This window comes from Manis javanica, chromosome 14 (assembly GCF_040802235.1).
Source record: "Manis javanica isolate MJ-LG chromosome 14, MJ_LKY, whole genome shotgun sequence".
In the NCBI taxonomy this organism is placed as follows: Eukaryota; Metazoa; Chordata; class Mammalia; order Pholidota; family Manidae; genus Manis; species Manis javanica.
The window spans coordinates 10,636,796-10,657,940 of record NC_133169.1 but is presented as its reverse complement, the minus strand read 5'-3'; the positions used below and the strand labels follow the sequence as shown (position 1 = coordinate 10,657,940).

General features: G+C 53.3%; 2 protein-coding genes and 1 long non-coding RNA gene across 28 annotated transcripts; 2 read left to right on the top strand and 1 right to left on the bottom strand.

The window, feature by feature from the left end:
- The first annotated feature begins 2,783 nt into the window (after positions 1-2,783).
- On the top strand, positions 2,784-11,629 carry FDPS (farnesyl diphosphate synthase). Of its 14 annotated transcripts, none has more exons than XM_017676452.2 (12): positions 2,784-2,934; positions 3,496-3,625; positions 3,833-4,023; positions 4,101-4,263; positions 5,393-5,533; positions 8,915-8,995; positions 9,149-9,271; positions 9,645-9,733; positions 9,824-9,896; positions 10,572-10,649; positions 10,758-10,892; positions 11,376-11,629. In XM_017676452.2, the coding sequence occupies exons 3-12, from the start codon at positions 3,845-3,847 to the stop codon at positions 11,574-11,576; spliced, it is 1,263 nt and encodes a 420-aa protein (XP_017531941.1). In that variant the 5' UTR covers positions 2,784-2,934; positions 3,496-3,625; positions 3,833-3,844; the 3' UTR covers positions 11,577-11,629. The 14 variants fall into 14 exon arrangements, with proteins under 14 accessions (XP_017531941.1, XP_017531942.1, XP_017531954.1 ...); XM_017676453.2 differs by having other exon boundaries at positions 3,808-4,023; XM_017676465.2 differs by lacking the exon at positions 3,833-4,023 and having other exon boundaries at positions 3,496-3,620; positions 4,122-4,263.
- Positions 9,211-14,113, bottom strand: LOC140845964 (uncharacterized). Its single transcript, XR_012124932.1, has 3 exons — positions 13,977-14,113; positions 11,487-11,577; positions 9,211-9,366 (listed from the first exon to the last, which is right to left on the bottom strand). It is a non-coding gene; the product is annotated as an uncharacterized lncRNA (long non-coding RNA).
- On the top strand, positions 11,690-20,918 carry RUSC1 (RUN and SH3 domain containing 1). 13 transcript variants are annotated; one of them, XM_037016673.2, is made up of 11 exons: positions 11,757-11,953; positions 12,239-12,316; positions 12,650-14,099; positions 14,376-14,792; positions 15,816-15,914; positions 16,080-16,156; positions 16,271-16,629; positions 16,803-16,849; positions 17,491-18,019; positions 18,586-18,714; positions 20,079-20,918. In XM_037016673.2, exons 3-11 carry the CDS (start codon positions 12,734-12,736, stop codon positions 20,368-20,370), a joined length of 3,315 nt encoding a protein of 1,104 aa, XP_036872568.1. In that variant the 5' UTR covers positions 11,757-11,953; positions 12,239-12,316; positions 12,650-12,733; the 3' UTR covers positions 20,371-20,918. The 13 variants fall into 13 exon arrangements, with proteins under 13 accessions (XP_036872578.2, XP_036872576.2, XP_036872568.1 ...); XM_037016672.2 differs by having other exon boundaries at positions 11,772-11,989; XM_037016678.2 differs by having other exon boundaries at positions 11,772-11,989; positions 12,239-14,099; positions 16,271-16,445; positions 16,524-16,629; positions 20,202-20,918.
- The last annotated feature ends 227 nt before the right edge of the window (positions 20,919-21,145 follow it).

The window sequence follows — 21,145 nt, the reverse complement described above, 5'->3', positions numbered from 1 at the left end:
TTGTGTGTGGCTTATTTCAGACTTAATGTTTTTAAGATTCATCTATGTGGTAGCATGTGTCAGAATTTTCTTCCTTTTTAAGGCTGAATAATATTCTGTTTTAAGTATATGCCACCTCTGGCTTATCTGTTCATGTGTGGATGGACACCTGGGTTGGTTCCTTTTGGCTATTGTGAATAATGGTGCAGTGAACATTGGTGTACAAGTATTTGTTTGAGTCTCTGTTTTCAATTTTTTTGTGTATATACCTAGGATGGGCCATATGGAATTCTATTTAACATTTTGAGGAATCATCAAACTGTTTTCCATAGTGGTCACACCATTTTGCATTCCCAGCAAAGTATGGGGGTTCCAATTTCTCCATATCTTCCATATGGAGCAATAACCACTTGTTATTTTGGGGTGCTTTTTGTCTTTATTGTTTGTTTTTGTTTTTACTATGCTGTTCTCATAAGTGTAAAGTTGTGTGTCATTGTGGCTTTGATTTGCCTTTTCCTAATGACTAATGATGTTGAACATCTTTTCATGTGCTTATTGGCCATTTGAGTATTTTCTTTGGATAAATGTCTACTCAAGTTCATTGCCCATTTTCTAACTGGGTTGTTATTATTTTTGTTGTTGAGTTTTTTAGGAATTATTATGGATATTCAACCTTTATCAGATGTATAATTTGTGAATATTTTCTTCCATTTTGTACATTTTTTTCACTGTCTTGATAGTGTCCTTTGATGCACAGAAGTGTTTAATCTTGGTGAAGTCCAATTCATCTATTTTTTTTGTTGGTTATGCTTTTGGTGTCATACTTAAGAATCCACTGCCAAATCCAAGGTACAAGATTTACCCCTATATTTTCCTCTAAGACTTTTATGGTTTTAGCTTTTATATTTAGGTTTTAATACATTTTGAGTAAATTTTTGAATATGGTGTGAGGTAGGGGTCCAACTCCATTCTTTTGCATGTGGAAATTCAGTTTTCCTAGTACCATTTGTTGAAGAGACTGTCCTTTCCCCATTGAGTGGACTAAGTACCTTTGTAAAAAGCCTATTGGCTACAGACATGAGTTTATTTCTGGACTCTCAGTTCTGTTCTATTGGTCTATATGTCTATCCTTATGCTAGTACTACATGGTTTTGATTATTATAGCTTTGTAGTAAGCTTTTAAATTGGGAAATGTATCTTTCAGTCTTGTTCTTCTTTATCAAGATTATTTTACCTATTCACAGCCCCTTGCATTCCGTATCAATCTGAGGATCAGCTTTTCCATTCTACAAAAAAAAATTGTTGCAATTTTGATAAGGATTATTTTGAACATGTAGATTGTTTTGGGTAGTACTGACATATTCACAGTATTACATCTTCCTATCCAAGAATATGGGATGTTTTCTGTTTATTTAGGTCTTCTCTAATTTCTTTCTCAGCAATGTTTTATAGTTTTTCAGTGTACAAGTCATTTACCTCCTTGGTTAAATTTTATTTTTAGGTATTTTATTATTTTAGATTCTACGGTAAATTGAATTCTTTGTTCATTTTCTTTTTGAGATTGTTTATTGTAGAAACACAACTGTTGTCCTTGTACCCCACAACTTTGCTGAGTTTATTAGCTCCAGTAGCTTTTATTAACCTTAAAAGTAAAACTCAGTTATTTAACCAGAAAAATTGTTTTATTCAGGAAAAGCAGATAATTGCAATTCAGTAAAAGCAAGTTGTAGTCAAACTACGAGCCTAGGTGGAGAACAAAGGAGGAGGAGGCTATTTTACAGAAGAAAAGAGAGAGTGGTGGGGGCGTTGCTAGGGGAGGCAGAAACTCTTCCTCCTCCTACTGGGTGGTAAAGTAGCCAAAATAGTATGAGCTGTAAAGTGTCTGTCTCTTCCCTCCTGTGGGGTTTGCAACTGACTAGGGGTGGTTTGCCTGAGAGCTCCTTGCAGACCTGCCACCTCCAAGTCAGGGAGGCTTCCCTTTATCAATTGTCACACTTTCTTGTGGATTTTCAAATTGCCTGTGAAATACAGATACTTTTACTTCTTTTCCAGTTTGGCTGGTTTTTTAATTTCTCGTTCTTGTTTATTAGCTCTGACTGGAACTTCCAGTATAATGTGGATTACCTGTGCTGAAATAGTATCCTTATGCAATGATTTTTGTTCCTATTTATTTGGAGTATCAGGCATCCTTCCAGATGGTCAAGTTCCTGGGATTTGGGAGGGTTAATGGAGAAGGAGCCAACGGGGCCAAGCCACAGGGTGCTGGTGTGTGTGCGTGCGTGTGTGTGTGCGCGCGCACGCGCGGGGTAAGGCTTCTATTTGCTGCTCTAAGGGTTATCCTTCTTGAGTTCATAAAGTACTTTATACGTTGTGTCATGGTGTTATACTCATTTAATAGATGAGGAAAGCCAGTTTCAAATAAGTTACATTGACTGAGGATCAGAGAAGTTAAATGATTTGCTTAAGTTATAAAACCAGTAAGTGGCAAAGCTGGTCCTGCTGGGGCTTTACTAACATGCTATTAAGCTGCACAAGAAGATAATGAAAACAGAAGTGTGTATAGTAAAGCTAATGGTTGGGAACCACAGGGTAGGACGTTCCCACGCTCTTCGGCCTCCAGCACCGCTTCCTCCAGTCTCTCCACCCAATCCCGCTCCTCCAGGCTTTCGCCCCTGGCTGCCGTCTTCCTATTGGTTGTCCGTTACAGGACCCCATGCTCATACGATGTGAAGCAGCCAGTCAGCGCGCCTCGTCTCCGCCCAGTCAGCCCACGCTGTATCGCGTGATCTTTATCCATCTCGCAGCATGCCGGGAATTGTAGTTTAACGAGGCGCTGCTGCTCTTAATGAAGGAGTATCAGAACTACTAGACCCAGCGAGCTGAGCGCGGAACCTGTACGGCGTTTTAGGAGTACCTCGCCAACAATCTGGACCGAGAAGCCGCATCCAGGAACAGGTGAGAGCGAGCTCGCGGGCGGGGACTGGAGGTAGGATTTAGAGACTCGGCCTTACCTCTGTAGTCATACTTTGAAGGCACAAGAGGTCTAGTCTGCGTCGCAATTCCCCCGTCTTTCGGGGTCGGTGGGCCCAACTCGCTGACCCTGTGGGTGTGCGGACACTCCGAGTTATGGCAGTGTGCTTTCAGGGAACCCCCTGTGCCCGGATCCGGGTTTGCTCTCCTGGAACCTTCTTCACTCGCCCAGTGTTGCTCCGGGGCTGTGTGCGCAGTCCTAGCGCGCTCTGTGCGACTGGAGACGCCCCGTCCCAGAGCCCCGGACCACATACTTGTGCGTAACACCCAGGGGATCCGGCTCCAATTCTTCTCTTATCGGGACATCCCAACCTGCTTACCCTTCTCCACGATAACCGGAGACCTGTCCTCTAGATATGGCACTGCCACTGCCCAGGTATCTTCTTCCTACATCCCAGAACCTGCAGTTTGGTCTCTATAAAATAGGGTGACTTAAGGGCTCTCCAAGCCCCTAGTCCTGAGGTATTTTACTCTGGACTCTTCCAGCTGTGATTCAGGACTTGGGGGAAGAAGTCAAAAGAGGAGCAATTCCAGAAGGCTCCCTGGAAGAACAATTGCCTGTTGAAGAGGATAAAGTTAGGTGGCCTTGAGTTCCAGACACCTAATTTTAAGTACGGTCAGTTGACTCAGTCATCCAGCCAAACTTTTTGTTCCCTGCATTTTTTTTCTGTAAATGCCCTCAAGCTCAGCCCAGAAGAGGGCGGGCATTCTGGGTCCAGAGGTAAAAGTTTGGAGGGTGGGTGGGAGTGACCTGGGGAGCTGCCACCACGCATCTGCCTTTGGTGCTTGCCCCTGCAGAGAGTGCTCGGTGCCCCCTCCCTAGGCCACCCCCAAGATGCCCCTGTCCCGCTGGCTGAGATCTGTGGGGGTCTTCTTGCTGCCAGCCCCCAGCTGGGCACCCCGGGAGAGGTGGCTAGGTCCCCTACGGTGGCCCTCTCTGGTGCACGGGTGCCTAGTCCTGGGGGCCTGGCACAGTGCCCGCTGCTGGTGCCAAGCGTGGACAGAGGAGCCTCGGTGAGTGTGGTGGGGGTGAGGGGCCTTGGGGAGGGGAGCAGCTGATTAGGTTTCTGACTTGTCCTCCCTTTCCTTAGAGCACCTTGCTTCCCCCTCAGAATGAATGGAGACCAGAAATTGGACGTTTATGTCCAAGAAAAGCCGAATTTCATCCAGCACTTCTCCCAGATTGTCAAGGTGCTGACTGAGGATGGCATGGGGCACCCAGAGATAGGAGATGCTATTGCCCGGCTCAAAGAGGTGAGTGATTTGTGACCTCGGTCACTCTGAATATATGGGGTCCAGCTGTGGCTTTTGGGGAGACTTGACAGGTGTGAGAGCAGGCTTTTACCTGTGTGACTGAGTCAGCCCTGGAGGGGCTGGGGCCTGTGCCGGTATATTTACTCAGCCTGTCAATCCTGCCTGGTGGTTCCGGCTTTGCATGAGGGTGAAAGTCCCTAGGAGTGAAGGCCTTCAACCTGGTAAGTGTTTGATTTTGTTGCTAATGCGAATTAGGTGTCTAGAAGTCATAAGGTGCTACTTTGTCAGGGACCTGGGAGGAAGGCAGTCTGAGGTGGGCCTGAGTGCGGTGAGTTTAGGACAGGGACTCTTGCTAGGGTGCTTACGTTGCCTAGTTCTTTTATTCTTTGGGAGCATCTAGTAATTCTGTTTATAAGTGCTGTCTCATATATCTGAGGGGAGCCGAGGAGAAGGATGTTTGTTTGCACAGGGGTGAAGATGAAAAGGAAAGTCTTCCCAGTGAATCAGATCTGGCTGATAGCAGGGCAGCCGAGGCAAACTGAGAAGCCCCAGCAGGAGGAGACACCACTGGAGGAGTGGGGGATGGATGTCCCATCCTGGGTCCCCTCCAAGCTCCTCTCTGGCCAACTTTGGGGGAGCCTTGTCTTTGCTATAGTGAGAGAGGCTTTTCATTTGCAGATAGGTTGGGCTGTGGATCGGGGGAGGTGGCAGGGTGAGGAGGGAAGGGTTGTGAAGGGGAGGTCTCGAGAGGTGGGGATGCGGCAGGACCTGAGTCGGAGACCTAAATGTACCAGCCATTCATTCCCGTAGCATGCACAGAGATTTCCCCCGGTTCAAGCCGTCTCCTGGGCTTGGGAGCAGAGTTTTTTCTGCAGTATGGAGACTTTAAATTTACTGAGGAAGACAACGTCGAGAGAGCCTGGGGACTGGGGAACCGTTCCAGCCGTGGTGCAGGACTTGGGGGAAGGAGCCAGGGGAGGAGTTACCCCAGAGACTCCCGGGAGAAACAGCTGGGCTGGAGGAGGACGAAGTTAGGTTGTGGTCAGAAGTGGGAGAGGGCAAGGAGAAATCTCAGTGTAGCAGCTCTGTATACCCTGCTGCCTGTCCCTATCCCTGTCCCCTGCCCCAGGTCCTGGAGTACAATGCCATTGGAGGCAAGTATCAGCGCGGGTTGACAGTGTTGATAGCATTCCAGGAGTTGGCAGAGCCAAAGAAGCAGGATGCTGATAGTCTCCAGCGGGCCCTGACTGTGGGCTGGTGTGTGGAACTGGTGAGAGGGGTGGGGAAGGGCGGGAGAAAAAGTGGTTTACAAGAGTGGGTGCCTGGCTGGGAAGGGGAGGGATGGACTTTGAAACCTGTTTGCAGCTGTCTGTGTTTCTGTGCCTCTCGAGTGGTACAGCCAAATTTAGACAGTGGATTACTCCCAGGGTTAACAAATGTGGAAACTTCTTTTACCAGTAGGTGCATATTTAACCTGTAGACTAGTTGTGGTCCAGGGCCTTAGAACTAGGCATAAAAGTGTCAGCTCTTTCCTCTGAGCAGAGGACAGCCATAAAAGTGACAGGTTTTCCAGAAGATTGTTTGAAAGTAGAGATTGAGAACTGGCAGCTCACTGATAGTTTTTAAAAAATTGAAAAAAAAAAATTAAGTCCCCTAAATTTAACAAAGAGATCTAATATAAAAGCCTAGATTTTTATCATCACTTGGAAAATAGCTAGATCTGGGTCCAGATTCCCATGTGGCAACAGTCGGCTGAAGTTGAATTGAGGTCACTTCCCAAAGACGGCATGTGTTCTCTTGTGTGGGTCTGTCTTGTCTTTGCTTTGCTCCGATCTCCATGTCTCCTTGTCTTCTATACCCAGCTCACTTGGCCCTTGAAGGTGTATGGTTTGCTGGCCTGCTCTAAAGACTTCATTAACGGCAGGGGGACTGGATTCTGGGAGGGGTGCCAGGCCCTGTGGAGTGTGACAATGAGCCAAGAAGGGGAGACGCTCAGGACTTAGAGTGGCAGATGATGCCGAAACTCCTGGCCTGAAGAGAGGAGCAGCTGAGTCAAGGGAAGATGTGATGGGCTCAGAGTCAACCTTGGCTGCATGCTTGTTGTGGGCAGAGCAGGTGATGCCGCCTGCACTGTATGTGTCAGAAATTCTAGTCTGGAGCTTGTGAGATGGGACTAGAGAATAGGGACTTGCTTGCCTCCAAGGAGGTAAAGGGACAATGGCACCGCTGAGGGACAAGACCTTGGTGACAGGGGTGTCCCTCTAGGGATCAGGAGGGGCTGAGGAGTTGATGAACACAGGAGGGAGGGAAGGGCAGGAGGATCAGGGCAGAGCAGAGGGGCAGGGCTGGTGGGGTCAAGGAAGGTGAGACCTTGAGGGCCCAGCAGTTCACTTGGTAGAATCAGTTGCTAGTAACCCTAGCTGTTCCCTAGATTCCAGGATTTTCAAACCATGGCTGCCATGTCATCACTTCTATAAGACGCTGTTTGAACTGCCCACCGGTGTTTTTGCTTGGGTGACTTGTAATTTCTGCTTTTATCTTCTCTCTACTTCTACTTCATCTCCTTGAGCCTCTTATTTATTTTACCATTTACCTTCTAAAAACAAGGACATTTATCTATAGAACTTTACTGTTATCACGTTTGTTTTATTCTGTTCATGCTGCTGTGACAAAACTAACACAGATTGGGTAGCTAATTCCTCAGAGTTCTGGAGGCTGGGAAGTCTGAGATCAAGGCACCAGCGTGGTCTCGTGAGGACCCTCTTGATTCATAGCTGGCACCTTCCGGCCGTGTCCTCATGTGGTAGAAGGGAAAAGGTAGCTGTCCGGGTCCTCCTTTGTAAGGACACTAATCCCACTCATGGGGCTCCACCCTCAGGACCTAAGCATCCTTCAGAAGCCTAATACCATCATCTCTGGGGGGGTTAAGGTTTCAACATACGAATTTAGGGGGATACACTCAAACTATAAACAACCTCCAGGATATTTAACATTGATAACAGTAATATTACCTCATGTATATTTTTAAGTATTCCTAATTATCCCCAAAATGTTCATTTTAAGTGTTTTTTTTTTTTTTTTAGCATCCAGGATCCAACTGAGTAATGAATTATATTGGATCATTTTTCTCCAGTCTTTAATCTAATATAGTCCCTCCTTCATAGTTGACTTTATTTTTACAGTCCAGGTCCATTGTGTGGTAGAGTAGCTCACAGTCCAGGCTGGATTTATCTGATTATCTCCTCGTGATTACACTCAGGTTAAACATTCTGGTAAGAATGCTGCATAGGTATTGTGGTACATTTCCCACTGTTTTCTGCTATGGCATGTGTCTGGGAAGATTTAAAAAACAACCCGATACTGTGGTACCACCCCTGTTGCTGTCTCCTTTTGCTGATTTGGGGTGGGACTCTGACCCTGGCATTTTTTTTTAACGTTCCTCTAATAAGTAGAAAATGCAGTTGGGTTAAGAATCACTTCTTGGGGGCAGAGGAGATTGAGGGAGGCTACAGAATGGATGCCCTTTAGAGACTGTCTTAAGTGGCGATGGTTGAAACCAGATGGCCGCTGCAGACTGGTGGCCTCAGAGGAACTGTGCCCCTCCAGAGAAACACAGTGTGAATAAAACACGCGCCTCCAATGTGGAAAGCCCAGACCCCACCCCAGGGTCAGAGGGAAGGTGCTGATGGATGCCTCCTTCCCCAAGGACTTCACCTGGAACAAGGTGGGCGATCGCCATAGCCCTCTCTGCACTCCCACACCTGAGCCAGTGGGCAGTATTGGGGGCTTCCTCTGAGCAAACAGATCCACTGGCACACACACAGGGATCAGGATGGGGTGAAGATTTAAAAACCATCTCTTAAAAAGCTGTTTAAGGTCTGGAGTGCATAGCCTGACTGCAAGAAGTGTCGTCTGGGACATTACAGTGTTTCATTATTTATTAGACAGGTGTTAGGTGCTCACTGTGGGACTAGCACAGTGCTGGACTCTAGGAATGCCGAGAGGACAAAGAGCTTCCAGGGAGCTCACAGTCTAGTGGGGAAACCAACACTAGACCTTCAAGTAGGCTGGTACTCAAGAGTGAGAACTCTTTGCTGCGGTTTAAGAATGCTTAAAGATGTTTAAGACCCATGGGTGAAAGTTACCAGGAGTCAGACTTCAGTTCCCTCCTATCAGACCTGCACGCCCACATGAGCTCTGAGGTGGGGCTTTATTTCTGGCCATACTGAGATTGGAGTGTGTAAGCAGAGTGCCCGGGGCTGACACACGAGCAGCTTTCTTTTGTTTCAGAAGTCATGAAAAGCCAGATTATGTGAGAAAATCTTACTCCAAGCATTCACTGAAGTGTTTGGGAAGAGATGAGTACAGTGCGTGAAGATGTTTCATCACCTCCCTAGGGCCAGGAATTGTCTGGTGCTGCTTGTCTGGAGATGTCACAGATCTGTTGGAATCTCTTACTCTGAAAGCAAGCATTTTAGGCCCGTTTTACAGTCAGAAAGCCTGAGCCAAAGAGCTTTCCAAAGTCCCACAGCACTGATCAGGAGCCTCCCAGCCTGACCTTCCTTCCCAGCATAGTAACTGTCAGAAGCATCAGTCTGTCACTGGCAGAGGGAGCATAGCCCTGGGGCTTATTCCACTTCTCCTTTTCCAGCTCCAAGCTTTCTTCCTGATGGCAGACGACATCATGGATTCATCGCTCACCCGACGGGGGCAGATCTGCTGGTACCAGAAGGTACATGGGCAGGAAGCTAGCAGTAGGCAAGGGAATAGGCCATAGAGAGGTGGTTACCTAGAGCCTATTGAGGTGTTCAGAGTGACAAGTTCTTGGTATGAGTCTAGGCCAGAGATTGATGATTGATTGCTTGTTCTTCTGTGTTTCTGACAGCCTGAAATTGGTTTGGATGCCATCAATGATGCTTTGCTTCTGCAAGCATGTATCTTCCGCCTGCTGAAGCTCTACTGTGGGGAGCAGCCTTATTACCTGAACTTGATGGAGCTTTTCCTGCAGGTGTGCTGCAGACCAGGGCTCAGTGCCCACAGTGCCCTTGGTCTCTTAGATTCTCATCTTGCTGATGTGAGGGCACAGGAGTTACCTAGATTTGCCTGGAAGGGGAAGAAGCCAGGAAGGAAGCTGGGAAGGGTGGTGGTGGTGATGGCAGCAAGAAGGGCTGTTCTGACTCTGGTTACGAGGAGTGATGGTGGTGTGTGTGTGTGAATGTGAATGTGAATGTGGGCCTTGAGTCTTGAGGCCCACCTCCCTCCTGCCTTTCTAATTGATTATCTAGTTGTCAATGGAATAGTATGGGATGTGGGGCCTACGATTTCAGGCTTCCTCAGGCATGGAGAGAGCCCAGGTCACGGGCCATCTTCTTCCTTCTCAGAATTCCTATCATACTGAGATTGGACAGACCCTGGACCTCATCACAGCCCCTGTGGGCAACGTGGATCTCGGCAGATTCACTGAGAAGAGGTGAGGGACAGCGGGAGCCGTATCTGGACAGTGAGGGAGGGATGCAGGTAGGTGCTGCCTTTCTGAGGAGTCTCTTCTCCCCCTACTCAGGTACAAATCCATTGTCAAGTACAAGACATCTTTCTACTCCTTCTACCTTCCTGTAGCTGCTGCCATGTATATGGTGAGTGAGTCTTCCTACCCCTAGCTGCTTGCTGATGGGGGCTTTTGGACAGGAGGGCACAAAGCACACAACTTTGGACAATCTGACACCCCAACTGAATGGCTGTGTGATCTTGAGCAAGTTACTTAATCTATTTCCTCAGTTGTAAGATGAGAAAATCTCCATCACGCAGGATTATTATAAAAATTAACTGAGGCAGGTGCCATGAAAATGATCATCCCATCATAGAGGAACAGTAAAGCTTCCATCTGAGTACAGATGGGAGTGGGGAGGAGATAATTCAGGAAGAGGGGGAAGACTGGAGTTGAAGACAGTGAGATTAACTGCCTACCTAACCTTTTTTCTCCAGGTTTCCTTTTCATTCTGAAAGGAGTTGGAACTGGCAAAAAAGATTAGGAAGGGGGATCAGAGTGACTCGGGGACTGAGCCTCAGGAGAGGACAGTCTGAGGGCCTCCAGGATGGACCCACCTCTGCCATGACTCACAGGGAGGCCTAGCTAAAAATAAGTAGGCTAGAGGTTGGACTCTCAGGACTGCCTAGACCAGGGAAGCCAGTGATGCCTGAAAGAAGAGAAGATTCTGGGGCTGCACTAGGGCAAGACCCCATGGGAGGAGGCAGCCAGGAAGACGACGGCGCCTCTACCTTTTGGCTTATTCATCCTCTCTTCACTGTAGGCGGGCATTGATGGGGAGAAGGAATATGCCAACGCCAAGAAGATCCTGCTGGAGATGGGAGAGTTCTTTCAGATTCAGGTAGAAAGGCAAGAGACACTGGCAGAGAATAGGCTCCAAACTTTCCTCCTGCCCTGCCTCAGAGCCTCTTCTTTCTGTTTCTGCTCCCCTTGCCCTCACCCCAACCAGGATGACTACCTTGATCTCTTTGGGGACCCCAAGATTACAGGCAAGATCGGCACTGACATCCAGGATAACAAATGCAGCTGGCTGGTGGTTCAGTGCCTGCAACGGGCCTCCCCGGAACAGCGCCAGATCTTGCAGGTGCCTGAGGGAAGGTTGTGGATCCCTGAGCTGATGAGAAAGAGGACAGAGCGGTAGTTCTCCAGTGGGGATGACTTGGCACCCCAGGGGACATGTGGCAATACCAGCAGACATTTTGTGTTGTCATAACTTGGTGTGTGTGCATGTGCTGTGGTGCTCTCTGTAGTGTGCGTGCATGTGCTGTGGTGCTCTCTGTAGTGTGCAGGGCCAGGATGCCGACAGAAAGCTTTGCACAACAAAGAAGTATCTGGCCCCAAATTTCAATAGTGCCAAAGTTGAGAAACCCAGGAGCAGAGGCCTGAGCCAATATTTGAGCATTTGGGATGCAGGGTGTTCAGAAACTTGGAGACTAGTGAAATTGGAGGCAGGCATGGAGTGAGTGGCATTGGAGGTGTTCTGGAATGTATGAATGAGGGGAGCGGAGGGAACCTGAAGGCGCTGGGGGAAGGCTAAGCCCATTTTCTTGCCTCCAACTCCTTCCAGGAGAATTATGGGCAGAAGGAGGCCGAGAAGGTGGCCCGGGTGAAGGCGCTGTACGAGGAGCTGAATCTGCAGGCTGTGTTCAAGCAGTACGAGGAGGACAGTTACACCCACCTTACGGGTCTCATCGAGCAGCACGCTCCGCCCCTGCCCCCATCCATCTTCCTGGGGCTAGCACAGATGATCTACAGGCGGAGAAAGTGACCTAGAGACAGCGAGGGTGGGGAGGGGAGGCTCTCAATAAATTATCTAACCACCTTGTGGTTTCTGCTTGTGCCAGCCAGGGGCGTAGCTCTGTCCAGAATGGGAAGGGTAGGGTGGCCGCACCGAAGCCGGGAACCCTTAGGACTGAAAGCTTAGGACAAATAAAATAGCTGCGAGCTGGACCTAGGTGGTTGACACAGGCAAGACGTCAAGCGTTGGAGGCTGGGTTTCAGCCACGCCACGCCCATGCGCGAAGGGGCGCGGCTGCGCAGCGCCGGCGGTTGTCCTAGCGCCCCTCCCCTCCAGTCTGCGGGCCGGGCTGGACCGCGGGCGCCGCGGAGGAGCCCGACGCCGGGAGCGCTTGCAGGAGGACTCCGGTGAGGAGAGCTCAGCCTGTAGGCGTGCATAAACAGGTGGGGCCTGCGGGACGGGGCAGGAGAGGGGAGCGGTGCAAATGAATAGAGAAGGGGTGGGGTGGTGGCTGGATCATAGAGACAAGTGCAGAGAATGGACTGACGCGTCAGGGTTCTGAGCCGGGTGAAGGCGCACCGCGGTTGTCTGCTGGAGCCCGATGGGGTCTGTGCGGGCCGGCCTCGGGAGTTGACATACTGACTGACGGCTCTGTCCTCTCCCCCACGCCCTCCCTTTCTTGCTTTAACCAGCCAGACGCGCCTTCCCTCACTCGATTTCCGAGCATCTGGGCGGGGCCTGCCTCCTTGGGCCCTTTCTCCGGGAAGAGGGTAAGCTGCGGGGCACGGCCAGATTGCAGCAGAGAGGACCCAGGGGTCCATTCTGAGCCCCATCCTTTTTCAAGCCCCCGCATCTCCAAGGAGATTCAGAGCGCAGCCGCATTCTCTGACCCTCCCCGCCCTATTCCCGGGGGGCTACATTCGACTGCACCTGCAAACACTGCAGTGGAAACTAAGGGCCAGTCGCTGGTCATTTGAATCTCATTTAAATATTGTCCAAAGCAGCCGGCGCCTTTCCAGGCAAGCTCCAGCCGTCTGTCACCTCGGTGTCCTTCCAGTAGCCCGCACCCTCACTGGCTGGGTTTCACCATCCCTGTCTTCTAGGTCTGCATCTGCGTTTGCCAGGTAGGCGTATGTTAGGGCCGATCCTCCTGATCCTCTAGAGGCCATCCCGTCGCCGTCAGCACCATGCTGTCCCCTCAGAGGGCTTTACTCTGCAACCTCAACCACATCCACCTCCAGCATGTTTCTCTGGGCCTGCATTTGTCCCGCCGTCCTGAGCTACGGGAGGGGCCTTTGAGCACGTCTCCTCCCCCAGGGGACACCGGGGGCAAAGAGAGCAGGCGTCCCTGCAGCGGGACCTTAGTGGACGCCAATTCCAACAGCCCCGCCGTGCCCTGCCGATGCTGCCAGGAGCACGGGTCAGGCCTAGAAAACCGACAGGACCCAGCACAGGAGGAAGAGGGGGCTGCCTCTCCCTCGGATCCAGGCTGCTCCTCCTCCCTCAGCTCTTGCTCAGACCTTAGCCCCGATGAGTCCCCCATCTCAGTCTACTCTCGGGACCTCCCTGGCAACGAGGATGTCCACCCCCAGCCCAGCATCATCCCCCTGGAGCAGGGCTCCCCACTCGCTTCCGCAGGCCCTGGCATCTGCTCCCCGGACAGCTTCTGTTGCTCTCCCGATTCCTGCTCTGGAGATTCCTCCACACCCGGCCCGGGCCTGGACTCCAACTGCAACGCCCTGATCACCTGCCAGGACCTCCCTTCCCCAGGGCTAGAGGAAGAGGAGGACGGTGGGGAGCAGAGCCTCCCTACTTCCGAGCTCCCAGAGGCGGATGAGGAGAAAACCGACGCTGGGAAAACCGAACCCAGTTGGAAAATTAACCCCATTTGGAAAATTGACACAGAGAAAACTGAAGCTGGCTGGAAAATCACTGAGAACAATAACTCTGGTTTGAAAACCAATGGGAATCCTAACTCTAGCTGGGAATTTGAACCTGCAAAATTCGACTCCGGTTGGAAAACCAACGCAGGAATAAGTGATTCTGGCTCGAAAACAGATGCAGGGAAAACTGATGGGGGATGGAGAAGTGACGTCAGCGAGAAGCCGGTGCCCCACCGGACAATCACGTCCTTCCACGAGCTGGCTCAGAAGCGCAAGCGGGGCTCGGGGCTGCCCCTCGTGCAGCAGGCCAAGAAAGACCGCAGTGACTGGCTCATAGTTTTCTCTCCCGACACCGAGCTGCCACCGACCGGGTCGCTGGGCGGCTCTCCGGCGCCTGCCCGGGAAGTCACTACCTTCAAGGAACTCCGGTCCCGAATCCGGGCCCCGCCCCCGCCAGTCCCTCCCCGAGACCCCCCCGCTAGCTGGGCCTTGGTTCCACCCCGGCCTCCACCCCCACCCGTCCCTCCCCGGAGGAAGAAGAACCGACCTGGGCTGCAGCCCATAGCGGAGGGACAGCCCGAGGAGGGCAGGGCGGGTAGCCCCGAGGCTGGCGAGGAGGCCACGGCCACGAAGGAGCCGGAAGAGCCCGGCACGCAGGCCAGTCTTGAGGGTAAGAGGCCGCAGGAGGCAGCGGGAGGAGGGCTGGGCTTCGGCCTGCCCACGCCTCCCAAGCGTCCGACCCCGCCCCCTGCCCCCCCTCCATTCTGTGTCACCTGTCCACCCCGTCCTCCTCTACTAGGGAGCGCTCCGGGAAAGGGAAACTGGGTGGCCACTGGGTTACGGGACTAACTCTTTGCCCCCTCTTTCTCCCGCCCCTCCTCGCCTGGCTGCCCATCCCGCTGCCCTCCTTTCCCTCCGCACCTGCCCCCGCCAATCCCGCCTGCAGCCAGTCCCTCACTCCTGCTCCCTCGGCCCCTGGTTTTCCGGTTCTCGGCCGACGGGCGCCCCCTGTTGGAGGGAGGGGGCGCGGGTGCAGCTGGGTCTCTGCTCCTAGCGAGGCCTCTGGCCGGCTGGCCCGGCACCGGGCTGCGGCTGCTGGGGGCGCCGAGTCCCCCAGAGGAGCAGCTCCTGCCTGTTCGCCTGTCCCCGGTGGGAGCCTATTCGCCTCCGGCTCGGGGGACCCTGCCCTGCCTGGCCAGCCCTGAGCTGGCACTGCTGCTGTCCCCGCTCTTTCCCAGAAGTAGCACCTTCCCTGCCGCGGCTCCCCCACCCCGCCAGGTACCCGCCCCCCTGCTGCCACCGCCACCTCTTCCGCCGAAGGCCCCTCGCTGGACCAGGAGCCCACCGCCTCCGCCCAGGCTACGTAAGACGGACCGGGCAAGCCCCGTGGGCCACGCCCCCGGCGAGGCCGCCCCGCCCACCCAAAGCCCCACCCATCCTCCTCCGGACCTCTGCTTTAGTTTTTTCTGGGGTGTTTTCCCTGCCCTTTATCCCGGGCGGGTTCCCGGCTGGGTCTTTGGTCCTGGGGACTCTGGTTCGGCTGGCCGAGGTGGGGGACGGTTCCTGCTCTCCCCGTTGCGCGGCGCTGCCCCTCTCTCTCGGAGCCCCGGAGTCGTGGGCGCAGACTCATCTGGCTCTAAACTCAGTTTAAGAGGGATCCCAGCAAGTCCATTTTTAGGACCTCGGGTCACATCCTCTGTAGAATTCTCTGGCCGGTGCAGTTCGAGCCTGACCCCCCACCTTGCTCGGGGAGGGTGGAGGTGAAGCGCCCAGAGCTCACCGGCGAAGGAGGTTCTGGTCACGCTTTCCCCACGAGGCCAGCCCCACGCGGGCTGCAGTCCCTCCGCGTGGATGTGGCGCGGAACCGGGGTTTCCCTTTCCGGGCGCCTTCCAGCCTCCCAGTTTTGGGGTCTCTTTCCCCTCCGTTTCTTCCCCCCCTTCCCGTCTGTGTGTGTTTCCATTGGTCCAGGCTCCCCACGTGCTCTCGGGGCTCCGCGGGCGGGACGCGGGACCGGGGCGGGCTCACGGCTGCCCCTCCCGTCTCTCGCCCGGTGATCTCCCGCCCTGCAGGCCCCTGCCGGGAGGGCGGGAGGTGAGCCTCGCTTCCCGCCCCGGGACTTCCGGGATCCAGGAGGTGGGAGCCCGGAGCTGGGCCCTGAGGGAGGGAACCGGAGACTGGGAAGGGGGCAGAGGGAAAGGTGAGTGCTGGGATGTCACTCCCGGGGCCCGGGTCGAGCCGCCCCGGGCTCCACGTAGCCCTGCGCCCTTTTCCCAAGACTTCAGGGGTAGGGGCGCTGCAGACCCGCAGGAGATGACCTGTGCGGAAGCCCGGAGTCCTCGGGGTAACCCTTGGTAAATGTCACCGCTTTCTTCTTCCTAACCCCAGTCCGTAGTTCCTGGTCGTTCGCCGGTGTCCCCGGGGCCCAGCGACTGTGGATGGCAGAAGCCCAGAGTGGGACTGGCCAGCTGCAGGAGCAGAAAAAAGGTAGGACACGCTGACTCCTGACCCCTGGCTTCTGAATCAACTGCCCCTTACTTAGGCCCTCCCTTCTTAGGGTCAAATGGCATAAACTGGTCTCTCCCAGTCTCCTAGGGTGGCCCAGGGAGGGAGAAGGGGTCTTGATGCTTCTTCTTTCCTGCCGCCTCCCAGGTCTCCTGATAGCCGTCAGCGCCTCAGTGGATAAAATCATCTCGCACTTTGGGGCCGCGCGGAACTTGGTTCAGAAGGTGAAGGTGTCCGGGCGGGGTTTGGGTCCGAGGAGGTGAATGTAGCGCTGAGGACTTGGAGGCCGGGAGGGGGTTGGGGTATATCTGGACCTGTGCCCATTGCGCCGCCTCCAGAACCAGTTGGGTGATAGCCGACTGAGCCCAGATGTGGGGCACTTGGTGCTGACCACCCTCTGCCCAGCTCTCCACGCCCTGGTGGCTGACGGGCTGAAGCCTTTCCGGAAGGACCTCATCACTGGGCAGCGCAGGAGCAGCCCCTGGAGCGTGGTGGAGGCATCTGTGAAGCCAGGTGAAGGCCGAGAGTTTGGGACCGGCGCGCTGAGACCCGGCAGGGCTGGGGCCTGGCTGACGGCACCCATGTCCTCAGGCTCCAGCACTCGATCCCTTGGCACCCTGTACAGCCAGGTCAGCCGCCTGGCTCCCCTGAGCAGCAGCCGCAGCCGCTTCCACGCCTTCATCCTGGGCCTCCTCAAGTGAGTGGCCTTCTTCCTGGCACCCCTCCCAAGGCCTGGGGACTGCAGGCTTGTTATGGGTGGGACACAGAGTGGTGCCTCCTGTCCCTTCTTCCAGCCTCATCTCCCACCCCCACCCAGAGGCCCTGGAGTCCTCCTTCTCCCTGAATTTGTGTCCCCGCCTTCCTCTGCAGCACTAAGCAGTTGGAGCTGTGGTTTTCCAGTCTGCAGGAAGATGCAGGTCAGAATCTCAAATAGGAGAGGATGGGGTTGCTAGGCTGTGAGGGGGTGGGGAAAGGGATCTCTTCCCATTGACACCAGAGTAAACTTAACCCCGAGCTCCCATCTTATTACTCTTCTACCTAAAGCTCTTTTCGGGAGCCCCATTGCCAGTAGGAGGAAAGACCCAAATCCTCACCCTAACACCCAAAGGCTTGGTTATCTGGCCTCAGACTTCTTCCCCTGCCTGGGTCTGGGGCTTCCTCTGGTCCTGCAGCCCATCCTTCCTGCCCCAGGCCCCACTTTTGCTGTCCCTCAACCTAGAACAGGCCTCCCTGCTCTTCCTGCCCCCTCATTATCTTTTGTTCATCCTTCAGGTCCTTCTTCCCTGAGGCCCCACCCCCACCCCCACTTCCCCGTGACCCTTCTTTCTGTTAGATATTTGTCATCTCTTGTTCTGATGGGTGTCTCCCTCTCTAGGCCATGGTCCCACATAGGCAGTGGTATGTCACCCTGTACCCCACCGTGGCCCCCGCTCTCTCTGCCCTAGTGCTTGGCATAGAATGAGGCTGGGGAGGATGTTTGCTGACTGGTGGGCTGATACAGGGAGGCCTTGGGGACGAGGCCCAGGACAGGGGCTGACTTCAGTCTGCTCTTTGCCAGGCCTGCTGTCTCTCCTGTACTTGCCCACTGGATTCTTCTCCCTGGCCCGGGGAGGCTGTCCCTCCCTGTCCACGGAGCTGCTGCTCCTGCTACAGCCGTTGTCGGTGCTCACCTTCCACCTGGACCTGCTCTTTGAGGCCCACCACCTGCCCCTGGGCCCGCCGCAGGCCCCTGCCCCCGCAGGCTCGCCCCCAGCCCTGCAGCAGACTGTGCAAGCTGTGCTGCACTGGGGGGGCCAGCTGGCCCAGAGCCTTCGGGGGGCTTCTGGGGAGACCGCTCCTGGTGCATCAGCCCCCTCAAGCCTTCCCGCGCCAGGCAGCTGGTGGGAGCAGCTGACCCAGGCCTCCCGGGTCTATGCCTCCGGGGGCACTGAGGGCTTCCGGTCCAGGCATCAGGGGATGGCAGCCGAGGGCGCACAGGAGAGATCCCTGCCCACAGAAGCCGCACCAGGCAGAGGCTTGTGGCTGGGGAGGCTGTTTGGAGTGCCTGGGGGCCTCACAGAAACTGAGAGTGGAGCCCCCAAGTCCAGGTAAGGGGTATCTGGCCCTCTCTGTGACCTCTGACCCCCTCTCTGAGCCCCGAGTCACCACAGTTTGAAACTGTAGTGATCCTTCAGGAGAGAGGTTGGCAGTCTGTTTCTACAGCCATGAGCTAAAAATTGTTACATTCTTAAGTGGTTAAGTTTTAATTGTTATGTAAGTACCTACAGAAGTGTTTTCCATTTTGCCTCTTGGCCCTTAAAGCCAAAAATATTTACTATCCGACCCTTTAAGAAAAATGAAAAAATGGGCTGACCCCTGTGCTGGGTGGCCCCGTAATGGCTGTAGGTGCTCTTGTGACCCTTGGGGTCTCTTTGCCTGCTGGTCCTGTAGGTCCCTTTGTGACTTTTGGTGGTGTGGGCCTTGGCTGTCACCTGCCTAGTCGCCCTAAAGGTACTTGTGTGCCGTACTTGCCACTCTGCCCTCAGCAGTGACCAACTCCTGACCTCTTTTGAGCCACATCAGGCCCCTTAGCCTTTTCCTCCAAAGTCCTGGGTTCCTGGGTTCTTTTTCTGGAGGCAGAGTGACCTCTGTAACCATGTGTCCTTTCCTCCAGGAGACCATCCAGCTGGCTGCCCCTGACCATGAGTGTGTTGGCGCTAGTGAAGCGGGGGACAGCTCCCGAGACTCCCTCGCCTCCTGAGGAGCTTGAGGCCTCAGCACCCAGCCCAGTACAGACCTGCAGGTTAGGAGGATGGGGAGAGTGCCCTGGTGTGTGTGTGTGCTTGTGTGTGTGTGCGCGCATTTCTGTCCTTGGAAGGGGTGGGAGGTAAAGGGCCTGGGCTTGGAAAGCCAGACAGTGCTTCGTTGCATTGCATCTTTGCTGTTCATTATTGGTGTGACACTAATTAATCTGAGCCTTAGTTGCTTGCTTTGTAAAAAGGTAATTTATACGTTTGTTATGGTTATTGTGAGGACCAAACGTAATTTTATAGAAACATTGTTAGTGGTAACTTTTATTACTGTATGTATGCACGCATGTGCCCATGTGTCCCACTGAGGGACTGTGCTTCCCTTTGGGTGGGGTCTTCTAATTTGGCACCAGGGGCAGCTTTTACTTTGGGGTCTGGCTTCTTTTGGGCTCTCTCAGTCCACTGAGTTAGGCTTTCTTGGTTTTTCATTCATTCAGCAATGTTTTTCAAGTACTTATTATGTGCCAAGCATGATGCTAGGGAAGGGAAGGGAGTGCCAGGGATGCAAGTGAGACAGAAGCTAACATATCAGAGTCACTGCCATCAGGAGCTTGTGGTTGGGGAGATGCCAGTGAAGAAATGAGCAGTTACAGCTCCGTATAGCAAAGACTCTAGCAAAGGGAGACTGAGTCCTTGGGGCCATATGGACAGGTTTGGGCCTTGGGGAAGGCGCAATGATAGTGTGGGGTGTGCACCTGGCAGAAGGAACAGAATGCAAAGGCGGAGAGGCCCGTGTGGTAAGTGAGGAACTGTGGGTATGATTGGTTGTGGCTGAAGCGGAGGGTGGGTGCTGGTGGCTCTGGTGGGGCAGCTGGGGGTTTCATTAGGCCAGTTAAGGAACCTGGACTTTCCTCTGAGGCAGTGGGAGCCACTAAAGGGTCTTAAGCCTGAGAATGATAAGCTTGTGTTTTAGAAGGATCTCTGACTGCTGTGTGTAGTAGTGCAGCGGGGGAGGGAAGCCAAGAGAGATTCTGGGAGGCCAGTCAGAGTAAATGAGGAGGTCCAGAGAGGATAGAGGCCTAAACTAGGATGGTGGCAGTGGAGTTGAAGGGTAAGACAGAGGCAATAAGGGGATATAGAAACACCAAGCAAGTTTTGGTGACTGACTGGATATGAGGGAGACAACTGTGGGTTTGGCCAAGAGCAACAGGATGGAGGGTGGTGCTTTTTAACCACTGTAGGGGACACAGAGGAGGGACTGGTTGGGAGGGTTAAGATGAGTCCTTCAGTTTGCAAATGTTGAATTGGAAGCACCAGAGAAGTGCAAATCTTGTCCAAGAACTGAAGAGTGGGTGTAGAGCTCGGGAGGGGCTGAGCCAATATGCTGATTGATGGTCTTTTCCGACATCTCTTCCAGAGCTGCATCAGCATTCACTGAGCTGAATCAAGAGATATTCTGCACAGTGGGAAGGGGAAGCCCGGGGACAGCCAGGCGCCCCCACCTCACTTCATCGCAGCATCTCCCTCTGGTCCCCCACAGGGCAGTCCGGGCTCTCTGTGACCACGCTGCTGCGGCCCCTGACCAGCTGAGCTTCCGGCGTGGGGAAGTGTTGCGTGTCATCGCTACTGTGGATGAGGACTGGCTGCGCTGTGGGCGGGGTGGCGTGGAGGGGCTCGTGCCTGTGGGGTATACCTCTCTTGTTCTCTAGGCCTAGGACTTGTTCCTTCCTGCGTCAGTCTCTCCCTAACGTCACCTGGGAATAGAATGGCCTGCGAACACTAACCCATGTAGACTGATCATCCCAGAAGCATTTTCTCTGTCTGCAAAGTGACACTTTCCTCCCACATCCATTTCTAATATGTGAAATAAATTTTCCTTTTTCCCTCCCATACCCATCTGCAAGTTGAAATCTGCTCTTCCAAATATATGAAAAGGAATTCCCCTCCATGCAATCTCTTTCCTGTTTGAGTAAGGGAACATCTCCCTTCCTAACTGAAAAATGGATATCTAGCCCCCCTCCACCTTCTTCATCTGTAAGTGGACTGTGCCAGTACAGTATATGCCTCAGTTCCAAGACAAGAAGGGCCTCTGGTATCCTTCCTCTGTGTGGAACCTTCTCCCACTCCCCCACCCTGTTGCCTGTATTTATTATGTATTCATGCTGCACTAGGTGCTGAAGTCTGGACACCCCTGGTGGGTGGGCCTGTGCTGTTGGGTCTGCCTCCTTCTTTGTCCCAATAAAGTGTGGGAGTTGAATGTGTGTGTCACTATTGGTTTCAGTACAAGGGCTGTGGTGGGGGGTAGGGAGGGAGGCTTTCTTAGGGGAAGCCCAAGAGAGATGCTTCCTTCCTAGGCCAGGTTCGGTTCTTATCATTCACGAGGAATGGAGAAGTGGCCCCTTATTGGTGCCTGAATCTCCAACGTGCCCTCTATTCAGAGACTTGATTGCTTTGTTTTGTGAGACTGGTATGGTAGAAGCCTGA